Source organism: Phyllobates terribilis, unplaced genomic scaffold (assembly GCF_046119375.1).
Source record: "Phyllobates terribilis strain yellow unplaced genomic scaffold, ASM4611937v1 Scaffold_2__4_contigs__length_985480577, whole genome shotgun sequence".
Classification (NCBI taxonomy): Eukaryota; Metazoa; Chordata; class Amphibia; order Anura; family Dendrobatidae; genus Phyllobates; species Phyllobates terribilis.
This window is the reverse complement of record NW_027362762.1, coordinates 890,249,624-890,273,678: the sequence shown is the minus strand read 5'-3', so window position 1 is coordinate 890,273,678 and position 24,055 is coordinate 890,249,624. Positions and strand designations below refer to the sequence as shown.

The following is a 24,055-nucleotide window of genomic DNA, read 5'->3' as shown; positions in this document are numbered from 1 at the left end:
TAATACGTATCTGCGCCCTGGGCTTTAAGAGCCTGATATGTATTAATACGTCATTGCGATCGCGCCCGCACACAGGCTATGTGCTATGTGCAAGGAGCGGTCCCGCACCACTCCCGGCACATTAACCCCCGGTTAAGTCGAAAGCAGAATTGCGGTGGCAAGGGGAGGTGATCGCAATACTCACCTCCTCTTCCAGCCTCCAGAGCTGTCTGCCGCGGCTTCCCGGATGTTGCCATGACGACCTAATGTCGTCATAACATCGGGTCGTCATGACAACATCCGGGTCACCAGACATCAGGAAGATATTTTGGTCATGCGCAGTGCAATTTCTCCCGTTACCCTTATGAAAATGCAAAATTGGGGGCTGAAAAACATTTTTGTGGGAAAAATGTGAAAATTTTATTTTTACGGCTCAATGTTATAAACTTCTGTGAAGCACCTGGGGGTTCAAGGTGCTCACCACACATCTAGATAAGTTCCCTGAGGGCGTCTAGTTTCCAAAATGGTGTCACTTATGGGGGGTTTCCACTGTTTAGGCATATCAGGGGCTCCCCAAATGCAACATGGCGTCCACTAATTATTCAAGCAAATTTTACATTCAAAAAGTCAAAAGGTGCTCCTTCCCTTCCGAACCCTACCATGCACCCAAACAGTGGTTTTTCCCCACATATGGGGTATCATTGTGCTCAGGGGAAATTGAACAACAAATTTTGGGGTCCATTTTTTCCTGTTACCCCTGCGAAAATAAAAATCATTGGGTCTAAAGTAACATTTTTGTGAAAAATGTTAAATGTTCATTTTTTGTTCCACATTCCAAAAATTCCTGTGAAGCACCTGAAGGGTTAATAAAGTTCTTGAATGTGGTTTTGAGCACCTTGAGGGGTGCAGTTTTTAGAATGGTGTCACTTTTGGGTATTTTCTGTCATAAAAAACCCTCAAAGTGACTTCAAATGTGGTCCCTAAAAAAATGGTTTTGTAAATGAGAAATCGCTGGTCAACTTTTAACCCTTATAGCTCCCTAATGAAAAAAAAATGTTGATTCCAAAATTGTGCTGATGTAAAGGGAAATGTTATTTATTAACTATTTTGTGTGACATATCTCTCTGATTTAAGGGCATAAAAATTAAAATTTTGAAAATTGCTAAATTTTCGCCAAATTTCTGTTTTTTATCACAAATAAACGCAAGTGATATTGAAGAAATTTTACCACTATCATGAAGTACAATATGTCACGAAAAAACAGTCTCAGAATCACTGGGTTCCGTTGAAGCGTTCCACAGGTATTACCTCATAAAGTGACAGTGGTCAGAATTGTAAAAATTAGCCTGGTCATTAACCACTTTACAGCCTGTGCCGTAATAGTACGCACAGGCTGTAATCCCCGGGTTCAGTGAGGGCTCCGGCGCTGAGCCCGCACTGAACCGGGCACATGTCAGCTGATTATTACAGCTGATATGTGCCCGCAACAGCCGCGGCTGTTAACATGTTAAATGCCGCTGTCAATCTCTGACAGCGGCATTTAACAGCGCCGCGCCTAAAGCGCGTCACTTACCCCACCCATCGGTGACCCCGTCACGTGATTGCGGGTCACCGATGGGTGGGCATGACAACCCTGGGTCTGCAGCAGACTCCAGTGGTTGTCATGAGCTGGTCGCTAAGAGCGCCACCTAGTGGTCGGCGTTCATAGCACAGGACCATTTCTGCTGCATACAGGTGATCTGCTGATCACCTCTATGGAGACTATAGAAGCATGCAAAAAGTGAAAAAAAAAATGTTTTTAAAAAAATTAAAAAAATATCAAAGTTTAAATCGCCCCCCTTTCGCCCCATTCAAAATAAAATAATAAAAAAAAAAACACAAACACAAATTTGGTATCGCCGCGTTCAGAATCGCCCGATCTATCAATATAAGAAAAGAATTAATCCAATCGGTAAACGGCGTAACGAGAAAAAAATTCTAAACGCCAGAATTACGTTTTTTGGTCGCCGCAACATTGCAATAAAATGCAATAACGGGCGATCAAAACAACGGATCTAGCCCAAAATGGTATCAATAAAAACTTCAGCTCGGTGCGCAAAAAATAAGCCCTCACCCGGCCCCAGATCCCGAAAAATGGAGACGCTATGAGTCTTGGAAAATGGCGCCATTTTTTTTTTTTTACCAAACTTTGGAATTTTTTTTCACCACTTAAATAAAAAATAACCAATACATGTTTGGTATCTACGAACTCGTAATGACCTGGAGAATAATAATGGCAGGTCAATTTTAGCATTCAGTGAATGTGGTAAAGAAAAATAAAAAAAAAACATCTGTGGTATTGCACTTATTTTTGCAATTTCACCGCATTTGGAATTTTTTTCTGTTTTCCCGTACACGATATGGTAAAACTAGTAATGGGGTTGGAAAAGTACAACTCATCCCGCAAAAAATAAGCCCTCACACGGCCATATTGACCAAAAAATAAAAACGCTATGGCTGAGAAAAAGGGGAGCAAAAAACGAAAATGCAAAAACGGAAAATCCCAGGGTTGCGAAGGGGTTAACGTGCAAACCACCTTGGGTTGTAAAGGGGTTAAAGGGAATGTCCATCTTTGGTGACAATTTTTGTTTTTTACTTAAATGCATGCAGTTAGGGCTAAAAATAATTTTTGCAATCGGGTTTCAAGAATTTATTTTTGCAGCAGACGCTTCTATATGATGCTGACTATGACGCACTGGAAGTGACATCTTGGCTGTGGAATGCACCAGCTGTAAAACGCACGCTGCTCTCCTGAGCTGTGAGCGACGATCTTTACCCAGGGAGCTTTAAAGCTATGTGCCCAGGATCCTTAATAATGGCGGTTAGGACGCAGATCACGTCTTCATGGGGGATTGGACATAAGTGATGATACTCGGTCTGATGAACCCTGTACATTTCTATGGGAACCTTGTGGAGACTTAGGGGGAATATGCCCATCAGAGAGATGCTCTTTTCTCCTTGTTGCTGTCACTGCCTGTGGTGAATGACTATGTATTAGGCAATTATCAGGACACTTCTGGGGGTGGACTGTATCTAGGGGGGGCGCCACTATCGCTGCTTTAGAGTGCCTGCCTCCACAGTCTGGCAGTGATGAGGCTTTTCTGGGGTGACATTAGGGTATAACATTATACCCACACCAAACTCCATATTTCGTCTAACGTCTAAGGTGATGGTATGTAAACAATTATCTATGGCAGTACACCAATGCTTTCAATCATCGTGACGGTCACATAAGTCGTTATGGTAGTGATGGTCACATAGGTCGTTATGGTCATGATGGTCACATAGGTCGTTATGGTCATGACGGTCACATAAGTCGTTATGGTCATGACGGTCACATAGGTCGTTATGGTCGTGACGGTCACATAAGTCGTTATGGTCGTGACGGTCACATAAGTCGTTATGGTCGTGACAGTCACATAGGTCGTTATGGTCGTGACGGTCACATAAGTCGTTATGGTCGTGACGGTCACATAAATCGTTATGGTCGTGATGGTCACATAGGTCGTTATGGTCATGACGGTCACATAAGTCGTTATGGTCATGACGGTCACATAGGTCGTTATGGTCGTGACGGTCACATAAGTCGTTATGGTCGTGACGGTCACATAGGTCGTTATGGTCGTGACGGTCACATAAGTCGTTATGGTCGTGACGGTCACATAAGTCGTTATGGTCGTTACAGTCACATAGGTCGTTATGGTCGTGACGGTCACATAAGTCGTTATGGTCGTGACGGTCACATAAATCGTTATGGTCGTGACGGTCACATAAGTCGTTATGGTCATGACGGTCACATAAGTCGTTATGGTCGTGACGGTCACATAAGTCGTTATGGTCGTGACGGTCACATAAATCGTTATGGTCGTGACGGTCACATAAGTCGTTATGGTCATGACGGTCACATAAGTCGTTATGGTCGTGACGGTCACATAAGTCGTTATGGTCGTGACGGTCACATAGGTCGTTATGGTCGTGACGGTCACATAAGTCGTTATGGTCGTGACGGTCACATAAATCGTTATGGTCGTGACGGTCACATAAATCGTTATGGTCGTGACGGTCACATAAGTCGTTATGGTCATGACGGTCACATAAGTCGTTATGGTCGTGACGGTCACATAAGTCGTTATGGTCGTGACGGTCACATAAATCGTTATGGTCGTGACGGTCACATAAGTCGTTATGGTCATGACGGTCACATAAGTCGTTATGGTCGTGACGGTCACATAAGTCGTTATGGTCGTGACGGTCACATAGGTCGTTATGGTCGTGACGGTCACATAAGTCGTTATGGTCGTGACGGTCACATAGGTCGTTATGGTCGTGACGGTCACATAAGTCGTTATGGTCGTGACGGTCACATAAATCGTTATGGTCGTGACGGTCACATAAGTCGTTATGGTTGTGACGGTCACATAGGTCGTTATGGTCGTGACGGTCACATAAGTCGTTATGGTCGTGACGGTCACATAGGTCGTTATGGTCGTGACGGTCACATAAGTCGTTATGGTCGTGACGTTCACATAAGTCGTTATGGTCGTGACGTTCACATAAGTCGTTATGGTCGTGACGGTCACATAGGTCGTTATGGTCGAGAAGGTCACATAAGTCGTTATGGTCGTAGACTGTCGCTAGTTGGGAACTATCCACGCTCGATATTTGTCCTGATGCCCTTTGACATATCTTTATCAGAAAGTTTTGCTTTGTATAGTAACCAATAGAAATGGCGGATGGTAATGTTACGTGGACTGGTTGATTCTATGATACACAGAAGACGTTTCAGGGGAAAAACGCTGAAGAGTCTGCTGCATGAGCAGCTCGGCGTTTCCGCACGTGTAAATGAGTCAGTGTGCACAGCGCCTCAGAGGAGCCACGACAAGCCCTCAGGAACCTCCATGTGCTCCGGGCAGGCTCCCATAAGCCCTCTGCCTGACAGCTCTGACCACCACTATGACCCCCCATCACCCGCCGCAGGAGGAGCACACAACGGGTGGTCGGCCGATATCAGCCTCTGGTCTGTACGATCATCATAGTGACAGCCTATCGCCATGACTACGTCACACCGCGGTCATATGACCCCCGACCCATAACATGACCCCATGATGTGTCTGCAGTGACCGCTATACCCGGCTGTATGAATCAAGGGGAGCGGAGCCGCCGTCACCTCTGTCATGTGACCAAAACTCGATGGGATTCCCAGTGTTACGCGAACGTCATGGAAAGGGGCGGGGCTGTGTGCGGTAATGATGACGGCACGTGGTGCAGCGGTGGGCGTGGCATAGTAAATCACGTGACACGAGGGGGAGAGGAGCTGAGTAACCGGTTCCTGGTTGCAGAGTGAACGAGGAAGTGGAGAGCGAGCGGCAGACATGGCCTCCCTGTTCAAGAAGAAGACGGTGGACGGTGAGTGGTGTCATCATTACATGGTGTGACCCTGCTGTGCCCCCCAGGGCTCCGTGTGCCCCCAGCTCTGAGCCGCTCACCTGGCAGTGTGGCCCTATGACAGTTCTGCCTGCTCATTGGCCCTTATACCTATGGCCAAGTGTCCTACACTCCACAGGTCTCCTCCTCTCCTGACATGATTAGCTGTATGGGGGGCATTGTCCTCTCATTGATCTCCCTTCAGGCTGTGCCCATCATAGTCAGATATATATATATATATATATATATATATATATATATATATATATATATATATATATATATATATATTAGTGGCATATCGCTGCACTTGTGTGTGATCTCCAGCACAGGAGAGCTGACCCCCCTCGCCATCCTGCGACCTTGTCCTGTCCCTATGGCCGGGCCTGTACCCCCCACCTTTGCCCCCTTGTGCCCAGCAATCCCCCCACAGTTATCCCTGTCGGTGACCCCCCTCCTCCCATATTACCAGGCTGCGTCCTCAGCACAGATGTCATTGTGTCTGGCTGTGCTGCAGTGTCTGTGTGCTGCAGTGTCTGTGCGCCGCTGTCACATCTGCCTCAGTATAATCATTGTAGGGAGCCAGGATTGCTGTATAAAAACTTTTATTTTTTTTCTTTAAACTGTGATATTTGCGGTTTATTGTGCTGCCCCCCCTGTAGTTCCTGTCACAGATACATCAGGGTGTTCAGAGAGCTCCTGTCTGGTGTCCAGAGGATTTGTATCCAGATTACGTATATATTGGGGTCGTCTTCATCTTACATCCTGCGTCTGCAGACGGGTCGTGTTTATAGTGCAGTGGTTGCAGCCTTGTGATGGCTTCCTAGAGATGGAGCAGGACAAAGATTGCAACATGCAGCAAAGCTGAGACTTCTAGTATCATAATGTGTTATTGCTATTGTTACATAGGACTGCAGAGCTGCCATTGGTAATATTACACAGGAAAGCAGTGCTGGACTGTAGTTACCTGCCTTGGGATTACATAGGGCTGGATGCAGCAACATTACATGGGAATGCAGAGCTAACTACTGTGATGTTACATGGGACTGTAGAACCACCTGCAGTGGTGTTACAAGGGACTTTTTATAGCTACTTTCAGTGGTATGACATGGGACTGCAGAGCTACGTGTGGTGGCGTTACGTGGGACTGCAGAGCTAGGTGTGTTATGTTATCACATTGCATTCATGCTGCAGCAGCCATAACATCAGTGTCATATTCGGCTCTGCTACATCTGCGTGTGTCGTGTTGGAAACTGTCCACTTTGGCGTCGCTGATGAGTTTTGCACCCTTTGTTTGCCTGTAGTATTTTGGAACAGTGGGATTTGGTTGAGGCGTGTTCCTATACATAGACACTTCGTTCCGGAAGTTCTTGTAACTTTTATTTACCCACTTGATTCGGCGTATGACTCGGAGCTGATGTCACCAACTCATCAGGTGACGAAAAGGGGCAGAGACGAAAAGGTGACTCTCGAGCTGACGCACAGACGGGATGGTGTCAGATAACAAAAGCGAATGAGCGACAAGAATTATCAGAGGGAAGAGCAATATACAGATATTAAGACCCATTACTGTGTGAGACAGGATTGTGATACAGTCATTCTGATCCACTGTTGTATTAAATCTGATTCTATATTGTATGACATATATATTTATCACACACATTTCATTTCTCAGGACGTTTAGCTGTGGTCATGAAGCCTTTAATATAAATTACATTTTAGAACATTTGGAATTTTTTTTTTTTTATCTAATATCAGTGAAAACAAAAATGCATTTTTCCAGTTGGATGTACACCCTCCAATATTTATAATAATATACTAGTAATACGTGCACTGTAATTAGAAGACAAGGAAAGAAATGGTCAATGGATCAGGTACAAAATCTGTAATTGGTCGATGAAGCCGGCACCATTAATCACCTGATATACAATTCTAGAATAGTGATTGTAGAACGTCGTAGCTGCTCCTATATCACCACTACACTGTACTGATCATGATTAACTACAATTAGTTAAGATTTTTTTGTTGTTGTTGCAATCCCTTTTGCTTCTGAGTTCACAGGCAGAGGATTTATTCTCCCTTCATATGAATGGGGGCTTGTAAAAGCTGCAGAAGCGGCCCATTCATAGGGTTGAAAGAGACATTTCTGTAACAAATCTGCTGAGTATGAATCATATATATATATATATATATATATATATATATATATATATATATATATATATATATATATATATATATTAGTCCTGGATGTGAACCACACAAGTGTCAGGAATTCCCCCAGGACACTTCTGGGCACAGGACTCATGTACTTCTGATCACATATTTACTAACCAATGTTTCCAGGAGGATGTTGTGTATTTACTTTTTTTTCTATTGTTTTTATACAATCCCTTCATTTCATTGTAAATATTTGTATTTACCCTGTGTATGCTGGAAACAAATTACCTTCTGAGTCCTTGGGATGATATAAAGTGTATATTTTAATTTTTTGTTTTTACTCACTTATATATCGCCATTAATTCCACAGCCCTTTACAGACATCATCATCACTGTCCCCATTGGGGTTCACAATCTACATTCCCTATCATACTGAAAGACAATATTGTCTTTGGAGTGTGAGAGGAAATCAAAGAACCCAGAAGAAACCCATGCGGAACATACAAACTCCTTGCAGATGTTGTCCTTGGTGGGATTTGAACCCATGACCCAGCTTCTTAAAAATGTTGTGTGCACATGAATATTCAAGAAAACTATGCGTAGTTGAAAGCCTGATTATAACTCCACTACTGTATACCTACTTCTGTATAGTTTGTGTCCTATTATATAGCAGGAGTGGAGTGATCTCATGATGAGCTATTTTTTCTCTGTTATCAGCTATGTACATGTATGAATGATATAATCAGCTATAGTAATAGACAATCTGCAGATTACTTTTAGTGCCTCCTGTAGTGTGGTGATCACGTCCTGATAGATATATACTGTATATCTATGTATAATGTACTGTCTGACTGCTCCCTCTAGTGGAAAGTCTTCCCATTGCAGTCAAATACAATCCATGCTTCTTCGGCAGCAGAGAATGGGCTCCAGTCTTCCTAATTCACACTGCTGTTCTCCTCATGGAAAGCCTTACTTGTGTAAATATTCCTTTCCTCTAAAACACCTCAGTATTTATTACAGTGCCTCTAGTGTTGTTATACCTGTCAGTGATGTATAAACCAGTGAGAATTTCCCCCCATGGTGATACAATGGGAGAATAACTCAGCCTGACCTGTACTGACGGTGACGGACTGACTTAGTGTAGAGTTGTGTGTCCGGTGCAGCGTCTCCAGAGAGGTGTGATGGATGGTGTCTCTGTGGTGTCATACTATACGACAGCTCGGAGCCCCCTGGTGCCAGAGACAAATATAAGAAGTTATTACTTTTCTAGTTAAAATATTTAAGTTAAAAAAATTAAATAGCAGATTGCACTTTGCATTGAAATACATATTCATTTAATAAAATGATGTACAGACAAAACTGCTAAAAGATGAAAAAACTTTTCATGCACATACATTAAAGCTTTCTATCCAATACGGTCCTCAGACAAGCAGCTAGGTGCAAGCCTGTGTCCATAATAGTGTGCTGTGTGTGCCGGATCCATATTCTACATTAGCTTTTTAAATAAGCCCCTTCTTTAGAAAAAATAAAATCCCGTATACCAAGCATAGTCTCTTCTGGTGTCGCTAGATACGTAGCTGTATGTCCTGCCCTCCCACTTAGCTGCGCTTGCCCAATTAGGATTGCAGGCCATGTTTGCTTATAACTTGGGCACAGCACTGCCACCCAGTCCACATTCACAGATCATTCTGGCATCACTGACGGCAGAACCATCACCCACCCCCTATTACAACATGGCGCGGGGTATACAGAGGCTAGATGCCAGATCTATTCCAGATCATGGAGGATGAACTGCAAATTGGAACCGGATGGATTCACCCCAGGAATGGTGGCGGACGTCCGTTCACAGGAAGACCAGCTCAAGTCGCCAATTGTTTTTGGAGACTTTACCATTCTACCTTTTATTGCAGGATGGATACAACGTCTTTTCTTCACTCCGGTGGGTAATGTATATCGTTCAGTAAAGGTTATTAACCCTTTATGAACATTGGAAATTCCGAAATCTTGCAGCTTCAATCACCAGGAATTTGCATTTAAGGAACTGGTTGTAATTTATGTTCTGGAGGGTGTGAAAACTTATCGAGAAACAAAGTTGCATTTCTGTTAAATGTTTTTACCGCGACAGGGACTCAAAGCAAAATTATATATATATATATATATATATATATATATATATATATATATATATATATATACAAATATTTCTGTGCTTTGCATTTTTATTCTTCCTGTGGCATTAGAGCGAGCTGTGAGTAAGTGTAACAGGCTGGAGACAACGGCTCTAACAAATCTTCAGCAAATGTTACTCCAAGTGCGATGCCGGATTGTAAAGAAGTTTTACTTTCCATCTGTAATTATTTCCCGCTTCCCTGGCCCCTTTAAGGCTCTAAACGCCCTAATTAGATTTAATGCTCCCCCTGAACTATGTTTATCATCTCCTTTCCCCCCCCATCCGATCATCAGCGCTCTCAGGACCAGAAGGCAGCGGCTGCTTCTTAAGCTGTTGGAACGGAGACTCCATGTCCCTAAATCTTCCCCTATTAAATATTCATATGTGCGAGTCGTCCTGTAGCTTCGGCAGATTATTACAACTCTCACCAGGCATCGCCCGTCTGACCCCAGCGCGACTAATGCAAACATTCATAAAGTCCTATTGTCTGCAGCGGTCACAGCAGAAGAATGAGGGCATCACCCGGAAAGTCACCAGACGTTTCTATGGGCCCTTTTATTTATTTCCAATGTCTTTTCTGTATCTTGCAGACATAATAAAGGAGCAGAATAAGGAGCTAAGAGGCACTCAGAGGGCTATAACCAGAGACCGGGCAGCCTTGGAAAAGCAGGAGAAACAGCTGGTGAGTGAACGCCGCTCGTGTGAGGACGCATGCCATCATCTATAACTGACTGTCTCATTACAAAGGTTGCGGATTAGAGAGCAGCTATATAGTATGTCTGCTAATAATAAGGCTGATATGGCTGTGTCTGAGTGGGGGCAGAACATCAATATATTGTCGTATTGACGTATGTGTTCATTAATCCACATGCAGCATTGGATCACTTTGTATATGCTTTTCATTGCTTTTTTTAAAGGGGGTTTTCCTTCGAATTAAGTACATTTTAATCAATAGATCTTGGAATAATAAAAAGTTCCACAATTGGATGTGTATGAATAAAATGTTCCTGTGCTGAGATAATCTTATAAATGTGCCCCTGCTGTGTACTGTGTAATGGCTGTGTCTTATCGTGCAGGAACATGTTCTGATCATACCACAGCTCCTGGGCAGGGGAGGAAGCAAAAGAGTATACAGACAGGACAGCAGGGGATCACAGCTGATTCTTTTTGTGAGGTAAAACATTGCTTAAAAACAGGCAGGGAAATGTTTTACCTCACAGAAAACATCAGCCATGATCAGTGTTGGCACCGACCATGGCCCTTTAACCCCTTAGATGCTGCTGTCAATAGCGACTACAGCATCTAAATGGTTAACAGAATACAGGGGCTTCCTCTTTAACCCCGTCGGCACCCTCAGATTATGATAGTGTGGTCCTGATGTTTGCCGTGGCATTTCACAGCCAAATAATGGCTTTAGTCTGCCGGCTATAGCGGCCTGTTCAGAAGTTAGCAACATTTAGGTGGTAAAAATACAGTTATATGAAAAAGTTTGGGCACCCCTATTAATCTTAAGCTTAATGTTTTATAAAAATTGGTGTTTTTGCAACAGCTATTTCAGTTTGATATATGTAATAACTGTTGGACACAGTAATGTTTCTACCTTGAAATGAGGTTTATTGTACTAACAGAAAATGTGCAATCTGCATTCAAACAATATTTGACAGGTGCATAAGTATGGGCACCTCACCAGAAAAGTGACATTAATATTTAGTAGATCCTCCTTTTGCAAAAATAACAGCCTCTAGTCGCTTCCTGTAGCTTTTAATGAGTTCCTGGATCCTGGATGAAGGTATTTTTGACCATTCCTCTTTACAAAACAATTCCAGTTCAGTTAAGTTTGATGGTCGCCGAGCATGGACAGCCCTCTTCAAATGATCCCACAGATGTTCAATGATATTCAGGTCTGGGGACTGGGATGGCCATTCCAGAACATTGTAATTGTTCCTCTGCATGAATGCCTGAGTAGATTTGGAGCGGTGTTTTGGATCATTGTCTTGCTGAAAGATCCATCCCCTGCATAACTTCAACTTTATCACTGATTCTTGAACATTATTGTCAAGAATCTGCTAATACTGAGTGTAATCCATGCGTCCCTCAACCTTAACAAGATTCCTGGTGCCGGCATTGGCCACACAGCCCCAAAGCATGATGGAACCTCCACCAAATTTTACTGTGGGTAGCAAGTGTTTTTCTTGGAATGCTGTGTTTTTTTGCCGCCATGCATAAAGCCTTTTTGTATGACCAAACAACTCAATCTTGGTTTCATCAGTCCACAGGACCTTCTTCCAAAAAGAAATTGGCTTCTCCAAATGTGCTTTTGCATACCTCAGCCGACTCTGTTTGTGGCGTGCTTTCAGAAACGGCTTCTTTCGCATCACTCTCCCATACAGCTTCTCCTTGTGCAAAGTGCATTGTATAGTTGACCGATGCACAGTGACACCATCTGCAGCAAGTTGATGCTGTTGCTCTCTGGAGGTGGTCTGAGGATTGTCCTTGACTGATCTCACCATTCTTCTTCTCTGCCTTTCTGATGTTTTTCTTGGCCTGCCACTTCTGGCCTTAACAAGAACAGTCCCTGTGTTCTTCCATTTCCTTACTATGTTCCTCACAGTGGAAACTGACAGGTTAAATCTCTGAGACAGCTTTTTGTATCCTTCCCCTGAACAACTATGTTGAATAATCTTTGTTTTCAGATCATTTGACAGTTGTTTTGAGGAGCCCATGATGCCACTCTTCAGAGGAGATTCAAACAGGAGAACAACTTGCAAGAGGCCACTTTAAGTAGCTTTTCTCATGATTGCATACACCTGGCTTTGAAGTTCAAAGCTCAATGAGGTTACAAAACCAAAAAAAGTGCTTTAGTACGTCAGTAAAAAGTAGGTAGGAGTATTTAAAACAAGAAAATGATAAGGGTGCCCATACTTATGCACCTGTCAAATTTTGTTTGAATGCAGATTGCACATTTTCTGTTTGTACAATAAACCTCATTTCAAGGCAGAAACATTACTGTGTCCAACAGTTATTACATATATCAAACTGAAATAGCGGTTGCAAAAACACCAATTTTTATAAAACATTAAGCTTAAGATTAATAGGGGTGCCCAAACTTTTTCATATAACTGTAGAACTTTTTATTCCTGTCATTCCACTTTGCGTTAAATTTTGAAAAGCACCTGAAGGGTTAATAAACTAACAGCAGTTTTGAATACGTTGACTGATGCTATTTTTAAAATGATATCTGGTATATTTTTTGGGGGTTTCCAATAGTTAGGACCCCCAAAGTCAAAAAAAGTGTAAATTTCCATGAAAAATTACTGCTACATTTTTAAACCTTCTAAAATGCTAACAAAAATAAAAGAACATTTTACAATTGATGCTGATGTAAAGCAGACATGAGGGAAATGTCATTTAGAAATATTTTGTAATTTCTGTCAAAATTCTGATGTTTTGTGTTTCTAAAAAATATCGACCTAAATTTGCGATTCTCATATATATTTTGTCACAAAAAAAACCAATCTCAATCACTGGGATATGTGGAAAGTTATTACAACATAAAATGACGCTGGTCAGACTTCAAAAATTTGGCTTGGTCTCTAAGGGGTTAAACGTCCAATTGTTCAACTTATTTTTATTCAAAGATCTATTGATTAAAATGTACATTGTTCTGAGGAAAACACCTTTTCCCATCTTTAAGATCCTATCCCAATATGTAGTAGGTGTAGTAGTAATAATAATAATAGCAAATTCCCCCAATTAGAAATGTAGTATAGTTTTCCTGATTCACTATGTCTCTTTTCTCGTGTGCTGCCATTGCAGGACCTTAGGTATCAATGGTTACGACCACTGATATAGTGAAAGTTAGCTAGTTGCTAGTGTACTAGTGGTCTTAACCATGGATACCTGAGGTCCTGCAATGGCAGCACATGAGGAAAGAGACATAGTGAATCAGAAAAACTATACTACATTTCTAATTGGGGGAATTTGCTATTATTATTATTACACCTACTACATATTGGGATAGGATCTTGAAGATGGGAATATCCATTTTAGTACACTCCTAAGCTGTTTTCACAGTTAGACAACCATTGCCCTATTGAGCATATGGATGCAATTAGAGGGGTATTTCTATCACATGAGCTGATGGCGTACCCTCAGAATATTCCATCACCTTATGATCAGTCCGGATCTGACCGCTGGGTCACATCAATCTGGAGAACAAAGAGGCGACAGAGCTGATTCACTACCACCTGCCCCTCACTTTATTGCCTGGAGCTGAGCTGCCGATTCGCTCACAGCCTGGATATGGAGATATATATAGAGATAGAGATAGATATATAATTTTTTTTTTATTTCTAGGAAATGGAAATTAAGAAGATGGCCAAGACAGGTAACAAGGACGCCTGCAGAGTTCTAGCAAAGCAACTGGTACAGCTACGTAAGCAGAAAACCAGAACTTATGCCGTTAGTTCCAAAGTCACCTCCATGTCAACGCAGACCAAAGTCATGAGCTCACAGATGAAGATGGCGGGAGCAATGTCCACTACAGCAAAAGTAAGGAGGTTTATAGAACTGCCTTGACAGAAACGCTTCATGTTGTTTCACCTCCACAGGACAGACCGGTTAGAAAATATTTTTTTTATTTTTTTTTTCTAGACAATGCAAGCCGTGAACAAGAAAATGGATCCACAGAAAACTCTGCAGACAATGCAAAATTTCCAAAAAGAAAATATGAAGATGGAAATGACAGAAGAAATGAGTAAGTGTCCAGTTTTCCATTCCAGCTCATTAATAAGCAATTTTGCAGAAGACAGCAGCAAGTGCTATAGCATTTATCATAAAACCCGACATCAAGGGCTGGAGGAGCAATCAGTCACTGCCTATTCCATGCCAGTCCAGAACACTGTGCAGGACATGCTGCTACCTGGAGCTTAGAGTTGTCCGGTCCAAAATAAGTCCGCAGTCACTCTGTGTAACTGCAGACTTATGAATCCCCCCACTAGGGCACGCACTGGGGGGATTCATAAGTCTGCCGTCACACAGAGTGACTGCTGACTTATCGATTTGGATCGGAGAACCCCTTTAACACCTAAACACCACCACAAATCCTCCTCAAAAACTCTTAGAAAACCGTTCCTGTTCATTTCTATGGGAAATCCACTTTGCTGTTTGCACAAGGAGGTTCTTGAGCTTTTTTTCTTTTTGGTTTCCCCTGAAGAGGTTTTGAAAAACACCTGGTGGAGGAAGAATAATGGGCATGTCAGTTCTTTGAAACAGATCCTGATGGAATCGGCTCCTAACTAAGAACTGTCCAATGAAAAGTCTAAAGCTGCAACTACACGCAAGATAATAGTGAACGCACATTGTGAAAAATTCACGTTTCACAATTCTCCTGCTGTGTAAACAGGCCGCCGAGCAAAGCAAAAAATCATCGTTGTCCTGTGTAAACAGGACTCACATGGCCGAGGGCGACCTATACGCTCCGAGCTATCTAGTACAGATCGCTCTGTGCGCATGGTGTACTTTACTGTATAAAAACAGGCATTTAAATGACTATAAATCGGTAAGTTTACTGATCAACAGTCAAATTGTGCCGCTGGTCAGTCTGTGTGAACGAACCTTGTGCTTCAGGTTAAAAAAAGACTGTTCCAAAACTTCAAACCTGCTTCAGTAAAACGAAACAATTCCTCCCAAAACTCCCCAGACAAGTTGTGTTTCCTGAAGCATTTTTCTTGAAATCCCCTTCCCATCAAAAAAAAAAAAAAATATGCGTGATGAAAAGTCAAGGTGTGGATAAACACAAGTAGCTTTTGGATGCAATTGTATTTTATTCAGAAGTGGATTCATTCAGAATATGTATTAGGTTTTGTTCCCAAGAAGTGGATTTGGTGAGTTGCTCATGTTGCATTTCTGATCCACTTAGGTTACTTGTATTTTCTTTTTTCTTTTTTTCATTGCGGTTTTTACATTATCGCTTTTATGACGCTCCTGTTTTTATCTTTTTGGCATGTCATGTTTTAAATACACCTAATCCTGCAGTGATGATAATATGCTGCTGATAAAACACTAATTGTACTGAAAATACAGCAAACTGCTGAGCAAGTGACACATCCATGGTATCTGGCACCTGCCCCTACTTTAACGCTGCTCCCAGATTGAATATCAAAACCCTGCTGACAGATCTCCCTTTATGACATTAGACTGACTTAGACCCTGTCCTTTCTATAGAAGCTTTTTATAGCTTCTAATTTGAGCATGCTCCATTCTGGGCAAAGGTCATTATGAGGGGAGGAGGAGCAGGTGTGCTGTAACATTACGAATTGTGAATGCTTGATCCAGTGTTACCTATCTGTGATGATAATGAGGCTACTGGAAAGTACAGAAAACGAAGGATGAGTTTAATGTTAAGCTTAGTGGCCAGTGTCAATATTTGATAATTGCAAGATTTTGGTTATATAGAGATAGAAGTCTGTCTTTTTTTTTTTTTTTTTTTTTTTTTTTTTCTTTAATATAAACATTTCAGATTGCTGTTTCATATCCCCATTTCTCTCTCTCTCCAATATATTAATATGCCAGAGAGAGAAATGGTGATGTGAAAAAAATATCAACGATGTAAGAAAAAAATTATCCCCTTAACAATTTTTGACGTAGTTATACGTCATGGTCAAGTAGGGGTTCCCGACCTTTGACGTATAGGTACGTCATTGCGATCGTGCGCGTTGTGTTGTGCCCACGCGATCGCCGCCGGGAGCTCATACATGATAGATGAGCACCAGCTCTCATTGCAAGGAGCGGTGGCCGCACTGCCCCTGGCTGTTTAACACCCTAAATGCCTCATGCATTGCAATGACATGTTTGACATGTGGGAAATGTTATTTAGTAACTGTTTTGTGTGACACAGCTCTCTGGTTTAACCCCTTCACTCCTCAGCCTGTATTTGCTTTCCTGACCAGCCCAAATTTTACAAATCTAACCAGTGTCACTTTGATGTAATAACTCTGGAACAGTTCAACATCCCAGTCATTCTGAGACCCGAAGAGTAAAGTCGTCTAATCACTTATGCCGCATGAAGAATGGCATCAAAAATAAATAAAACCAATTCTTCCCCTGCTGTTGATTTGTTCATTCTGCCTCCCAAAGATCGCAGAAATACTCGGTTATCCTGCGCTCTGTGCTGAGCGTTTACACCGGGGTTTCCGTGTAAATCTCTGGAATGCATGTGATAGTTATACCACATAAAATAGATAATAAATATCTGGTTTAAGGGCATAATAATATAAAAATTGAGAATTGCTAAATTTTCTTTTTTTTTTGTCAAATTTTTGATCTTTTCATAAATAAACGTAAGTCATATCGGCCAAAATTTACCACTAACTGGAAGTAAAACATGTCATGAAAAAACATCAGAATCAGTGTGATCTGTTGAAGCATTATAACCTCATACCTCAGGAAGGTGAAAAAACGGTCTGGGGATGAAGGGGTTAACATAGAATAGTTTTCTGATGACACATTCCCTGTAAGGTCCATAGTGAAATATAAGTAGCATTAGACATATATGCGATTATATGGTCTTTTCTCTCACGCCATGTTATGGGTAGGACATATAGTCTGTACCTTTTCCCATTGCATTGTTTTTCTCTCATTTTTAAGCCCCTGCGTGCAGTCGGCCACACAGAACACTTTGACATTTTCTTGTATCCCTTCCAGTTAACGACACTCTGGACGACATCTTCGATGCCTCTGATGATGAGGAGGAAAGCCAGGATATTGTGAACCAGGTGTTGGATGAGATTGGCATTGAAATCTCAGGAAAGGTAATGTACAAAGCGCAATAACTGTCAGAGAAGTTACACATTGCTGAAAATTCCCGCGCAGAGATTGACCCGAGGTGCGATCGGATCTTAAATTCTGCATCATTTCAGTCCTTTGTGCAGAACTCGGCACCGATTTCACTGTCTGCAATTAAAGTGAGAAATCTGCAGTAAATTTGAACCAAAATCTGTATGTAATACAAGTATAGAAAAATCTGCTCAGCATCAGCAAAGTGTGAACTGACCCTCAGAACCTTTCAGAGTCTTTGGGGTGAAATCTGTTACCTCAGCTGAGACTGAAAAATTCCCACTAGAAAAGATGGGATTATTAATTATTATGCTTCAGTAAATATTTACATTCCCAGTGAAATTGCATGCTACAGTAACTGCTGTATATACGCTGCGTCGTGCCTTTCTTCTGTTACTCTTCCTGGCAGTATATGGATAACAGCCATTATTTTATGCCAACGTGGTACTGACCGTGTCCAACCAGCATCTGCTCAGTTTTTTGGGGGGGAAACGAATATATTCATATAACTCTGATTCTGTAACAGGAATGAGATCTTAGTCCTATGGTCCTATCTGCAATGATGCTGTGTAGCCACGACCATCCTCTGGTGGTCTCGTTATTGTACATCTGGGAGCAGCACAGTCCAGGACTCTATTTGCACATATACACTTGTATTATGGAGCTGTTCTGCAGTATTGCTTGTAGGTGTGAATGTATACGTGCTGCCCTATAGGCTGTATAGCTGCCTCAATGCTTGCACCCTACATACATTGGACCAGCAGCAGCAATGATGCTCTATAAAGCCGGCGTGTAGAATGAACGTTCTGCGCCTGGTCAGTTCTAGGTTACGTTTCTTATCCTCTAACCTTCTCATTATTATCTCTCTTTAGATGGCGAAAGCACCATCAGCAGCCAAAGGCCTTCCCTCCGCGTCCTCCGCTAAGTCCACCACCATCTCGGATGAAGAGATTGAGCGGCAGCTGAAGGCTCTGGGCGTAGATTAATGGCTCCAGCCATAGGAAGATTCCTGCTGCGTGTGGACTTGTATCTTGTTACTAATGAATCAGTCTAAACCGGGATTTATTTTTGAGGACTGAAGAACAAGGGTGTCTGTCATTTGCTAACAGACTTTGTATAATACTAGTACATGTATATAGACATTAACCCTTACATTCTGTAAAGATTCCCCTCTGTGTCAGGAGAAGCTGACGTCCAGAAGCTGCAGTGTACAATTTTGTAAAGTCGCTCTTACTTTTATTATAATAGATCTACTCCTTTCCATCATAACTCAACGATGACTATGTCCCCATCTTCCCGCCATGTGCATGGTCCCAGATTCCTGACCGGCATGCTTACAATCCAGGGGTTACATCAGGGCTTTCTATTACTTTATTCCTGTTATATTACATATTCTCTCCATTTCTATACCATACTCTGGACGGGCCGTACAGAAAGCTCCAGTATTACACTGCATAGCAGTTATCTGGCACCTGATAGTCCAGACTTTCCCTATACTGACATACTGGGTACGTATTGAGATTGTACTAAACTTTTATCAACCTGCAAAAGAACGGATTTGAGGTCAATAATGGCAGGTTTTTATTTCTGTACATTGCTTTATATGTTGATGAAAGCTAATCACTGGCCGTTTTACATTGAACTGTCTCCTGTGAGTGACAGGCGTCCACCAGACAATGCATTACAGGGGCTGTCCAGTGACATGGGTGGATACATGGATAGGTGATGACTTCTGATTGGAGGGGTGGGGGATCTGATCACTGGGACCAACATTCAGTTGCCTGAATGGGGAATTTTTATCTACGATTGGACACTTTTATCACCGGTACAATGCCCAACAGCCACTTCATTCTCTATGGGGCTGCCAGAAAAATCCGAGCATAGTGCTCTGCAGCCCATAGGGAAAGACAGGAGCGTGGGTCGACCATGCATTCTGCTACTCCATTCTTACAGGGATATGTGTCCTGCTCTGCCAATCAGTGCGGGGCTCAGGGGTTGGACCCTCACCGATCAACATGTGATGTCTTGTTTTCACCGGACCACCCCTGTAAGTTCTGTACAATGACATACAGAGTCCATACAGCTCCACACTATGGCGCTGTAGGCACTCTGTGCACTGCTATGTTTATGCGCTGTATTATAGAGATTTTCTCCTCTATCCTTATGGAGGTGATTATCTCGGTAATACTTCATGAGAAGTATATAGAGATGTCATAGATGGAAGCCTATGGGGGCTGTATTTCACCTCCTCAAAATACCAGCAGTGATACTTCATTGCACATGAGCTGTTATAATCAGAAGCTATTTTTCCTTCCTATCTATTTGATGATTTGCCTTTTTACTTTACGTTTTGGGAAGTTGGAATCCGTGGTTTTATTTCATTTTCTTGTCCCGTCCACCTCTGATTTTGTGCCTTTGTAAATTAAAGCCTTTTCATAACCATCAATTTCTCTCTGCCAAGTGATCGTGAGGAACAACTATATGCGGCTCTGGCATATACAGGGATGAAAACGTATATGTAAGCATTACAAGTGGTTACATGAGTAAGCAGCGCCATGCAAAACACTTAGAACAGCACAGTATCGAGTGACTGATGTCTGATGTGTTCAACAATTCACAGGATTTCCACTTCTGAGATATATGGTGACTGTTCCCCCACTTGCAAGGAATGTGAACATCCTCCAAGTGCATAATAGGGCACAAAACTAAGTACAAGGTTGGTGGAGGGGGTAGGTCACAACTTTTTGTTATAACCATCCATATGATCTATGTGGGGATTCCCACACCTGGCACCACCACCGATCAGCTGCTCTTTGCCCCAGCGACCGCTGGGTGTAAATGCTTTTAAACGAAGCTGCAATGTGCTGCTCCATTCGATGTGTAGCAGAGCCTTCTGGGTATAGCAGAACATCGGTCATGCCTTCTGCTGTGTGTCCAGACGGCTCCTTTTAAGGTCCACATGAAATTAAATGTAATATTCCAAAATGCTAATTAAAGAGTCGCAGCATAGGAAACTATGTTATCTTTCAAAACTTTTCAACAAGATTTTCCAAAAGTTCTCAACTCCCCCGACTGTAACAAGTGCATTAAAATATACTGTATGTGTGTATATGTATATGTGTATGTGTGTGTGTGTGTGTGTGTGTGTGTGTATATATATATATATGTATATATGTATATATATACACACACATACACACACACACACAGCCTTTTTAAATTCCGCTTGTCCATTGCTGCTGCTCCTGTGCTCCCTGCTGGTCTTTACTTCCCTACAGCGATGATGGGCTGTCAACATGAGTGCTGCAGCAAATGATGCCTGCAGGTACTCCGTGAGTCCTGACACTAAATTGAGTATCCGTTCTTGGGCTACAAGTCTCTTTGTGACTGTAGACTTGTGAATCTTCATTACACACACTGGGAGGATTCTCCGATGCTTTGAGCAGTGGGCGTGTGTTCACAAGTATGCGGTTTGTATACATGCAGTCACTTGCTGATTAGATGTGCCGACTAGTCCGAATGTGGCCGGAAGTATACAAATCTCGTACTTGTGGTCACATGACCTGCCGGAACCAGAGAATCCTCACAGCTTCCAGTGCATACGGTGTGAAGATTCACAAGTCTGCAGTTAAATAGAGTGACTGCATACTTGTAGCCTTAGGACAGGGACCCAACAACAAGGTATGTTTTGACGATAGCGGTTGGGCTCATATACATTGACCAATTTATGTGCCAAGTACCTTTTTTTTTTTTTTACTGTCAATTTTCCAATATTCCATATGTACATAATGTAGCACTTATCTATTTTTCATGACAGTAATGCAGTTCCTATTTGCTAAATTTACTATTCTAAACATTCTAGAGTGCATCTAAATATTTTTCTTAGAATTGTTGTCATTGCTGGCACCTGTACATACTAGTCTGGATGTGCTGGTCAGTTTTTCTGTTTAAGGTCAGACAAACCCTAAACAAAAATTCCTTTATGAAATGCAATCTGTGAAGAAAACTACAACTCCTTGAAGGTCCTGAAGGTCTGTAGCTGTCAAGGCTTGCTGGGAATTACAGTTCCCCATCGTGGAGAAAGTGGTGACAGAAATGTGAAAATGACTACATTTTAATTTGCATACAAGAAGGGTCTCACAATTTGTGGTCTGCAACAGTTTCCTTGTCTCGTACAGCTTCTGGCCACAGAGGCCGCATGGGATTGGTTAGGACGCGGACACTTGACCAGTGGCAGTGATGATAAGGTAGAGACATGAAGGTACAAGGAAGGACCCATCGGGAGATTCACTGGCTCCCCTGTGCATCAGTCCAAACTTGTACAACCATGTCCTGTCTGGACAATACTCGGAGATGAATCCTTTAGCCGCTGCACAATTCTCTAGCGTTTTCCCACAATGTATTATTGCCTAGACTGGATTTTGCTGCTTGTGAACTTGTTTCACTTAGGATCCTTCAAACAGCCAAGTGGCAGGAGTATATTTATGCTATAATTTTTGCATCAATTTCTGTCGGAAATTTGTGAGGCTGCAGTGGCCACTATTTTTTATTTTTTTAAGAAATGAAGACTACAGAAGCCAATGGGAAAATATTGGCTGAATTGCTGTTTTTTATGCATCGTTCATCCACCCTTCACCCTAAAAAATACAAAAAGAAAACAATGAAAGTGATCAAAAAGTTCCAAATGCAATAAATTAATACAGTGACATCTACACGTTTTCCAAAAAAACAGGCCCCCGCAGAGCAATAGGGATAGACAAAAATAGTCTTTGAATCTGTCAAAATAAATCATAAAAAATAAAATCAAATGCTGCCAAGCTATAAAAAAAATTTAGTTCACATGTCATCATACCAAACTAAACTTCATAAAAACATTAAACCACTTCAGAATTGCTGTTTTTACACCTTCACATAAAAAAAATAATTGCAGAAGACTTACAATACTATATATAATACAATATATATAATATCCCAAAATGGTAACCTTCAAATGTACAATTTGTCGGACAAGTGGTTTGTGTGATATGAATCTAGTGTCAGGCTCACAGTAAGATTAGTGAGGGGCTTCTTCTGTCTCATCCCCCCCCAGTCACCCCTGTGGAACGGCCTAACAATATCACCCGAGTATGCCATCTTAGTTTGCCGGATACAGAAGTATTGTAGCCATTTAAATACCGCACGGTCAGGTGCCCTGCAGAAGAAAAAAGTTGAACAATATGTTTACAGAAACCCCACATGTGATGTTTTTGCTATTTAATGTTTTCTGCTTTTCAATGATACAATTGAGCCTATCCCAACATGTAGTATGTGTAATAATAATGGCAAATACCTCTAATTAGAAATGTAGTATAGTTCTTCTGATTCGGTACGTCGCTTACTCCATGTGCAGGGCATTGCAGTAGCTTAGAAGTAGGCGTAACTATGAATGAATGCCTATCGTTTCAGTTGGTATCCATGGTTACGACCACTAACAACTTACTAAATGTCACTATAGGAGTGGTCCTAACCGTGAATGAATACCTAATCTACTGCAATGCCCTGCTAATGGGGTATGCGACATAGCGAATCAGAAGAACTATACTACATTACTAATTGGAGGTATTTGCGAATGTTACTATTATTACACCTACTACGTGTTTGGATAGGATGTTGAAGAGGGGAATATCCCTTGTAATGTTGTAGCCTTCACCCTATGCCCCCTGGTAAAATAGTTAACCCAGGCATTGAAGCTTGATGAGGACAATTTGCATATTCCAGGTGCCTTCTGGGAAAAGCGAAGAGTCTCCTTCAGCTAGAAGATCGTTGGGTACAGCCGGGACCAGCTGCTTGGAAAGCATCGCCAAACCAGGGATTGAAGCTTGAAGAGAACAATTTGCATATTCCAGGTGCCTTCTGGGAAAAGCGAAGAGTCTCCTTCAGCTAGAAGATCGTTGGGTACAGCCGGGACCAGCTGCTTGGAAAGCATCGCCAAACCGCTATTTTTTTATCCTAGGGTATCACAAGAAAGAAGACAGACATCAAGTCAGCAGGGACAAGGAGCAGCATGGCAGATGTGACAACCTACATGGTGAGCTGCAACATGTGCTACATGTTCACAGATCGACCAGAAGCTGAAACCAACTTCACCTGCCAGAAGTGTAGACTACTGGCTCTTTTAGAAGAAAAGGTGCGGGGACTGGAAGAAAGAATTGCGACATTAAAACTCATCAAGGAAAACGAAGACTTCCTGGACAGAACAGAAGCGTCACTACTGGTCACGGAAAGTCAAGGAAGCATCAGAGAACCTCCAGAGGCAGACAAGTGGAGGCAAGTGACCAAAAGAAGCAAGAAGACCATGGAGACACCACCAACCACACAACTGAGAAACAGATTCCAAGGACTTGTGGAGGACGAAGATGGCACACCTAAGGATGAGGAACTACCAGCACGCAAAAAAGGAAAGAGCAC

The 24,055-nt window shown here is 42.1% G+C and overlaps 1 protein-coding gene across 1 annotated transcript; it reads left to right on the top strand.

Annotated features, from left to right (window-relative positions):
• The first annotated feature begins 5,268 nt into the window (after window positions 1-5,268).
• On the top strand, window positions 5,269-20,054 carry CHMP2B (charged multivesicular body protein 2B). The gene is made up of 6 exons (XM_073668207.1): window positions 5,269-5,424; window positions 10,363-10,454; window positions 14,129-14,323; window positions 14,426-14,528; window positions 17,477-17,583; window positions 18,481-20,054. The coding sequence occupies exons 1-6, from the start codon at window positions 5,391-5,393 to the stop codon at window positions 18,592-18,594; spliced, it is 645 nt and encodes a 214-aa protein (XP_073524308.1). The 5' UTR covers window positions 5,269-5,390; the 3' UTR covers window positions 18,595-20,054.
• Window positions 20,055-24,055: the final 4,001 nt, after the last annotated feature.

Excerpts from the sequence above, each read along its gene's own strand:
- CHMP2B (XM_073668207.1), top strand. The coding sequence starts at position 5,391 with ATGGCCTCCCTGTTCAAGAAGAAGACGGTGGACG. Across the intron at positions 14,324-14,425 it reads CAATGTCCACTACAGCAAAA|ACAATGCAAGCCGTGAACAA; the intron begins GTAAGGAGGTTT and ends TTTTTTTTCTAG. Across the intron at positions 17,584-18,480 it reads GCATTGAAATCTCAGGAAAG|ATGGCGAAAGCACCATCAGC; the intron begins GTAATGTACAAA and ends ATCTCTCTTTAG.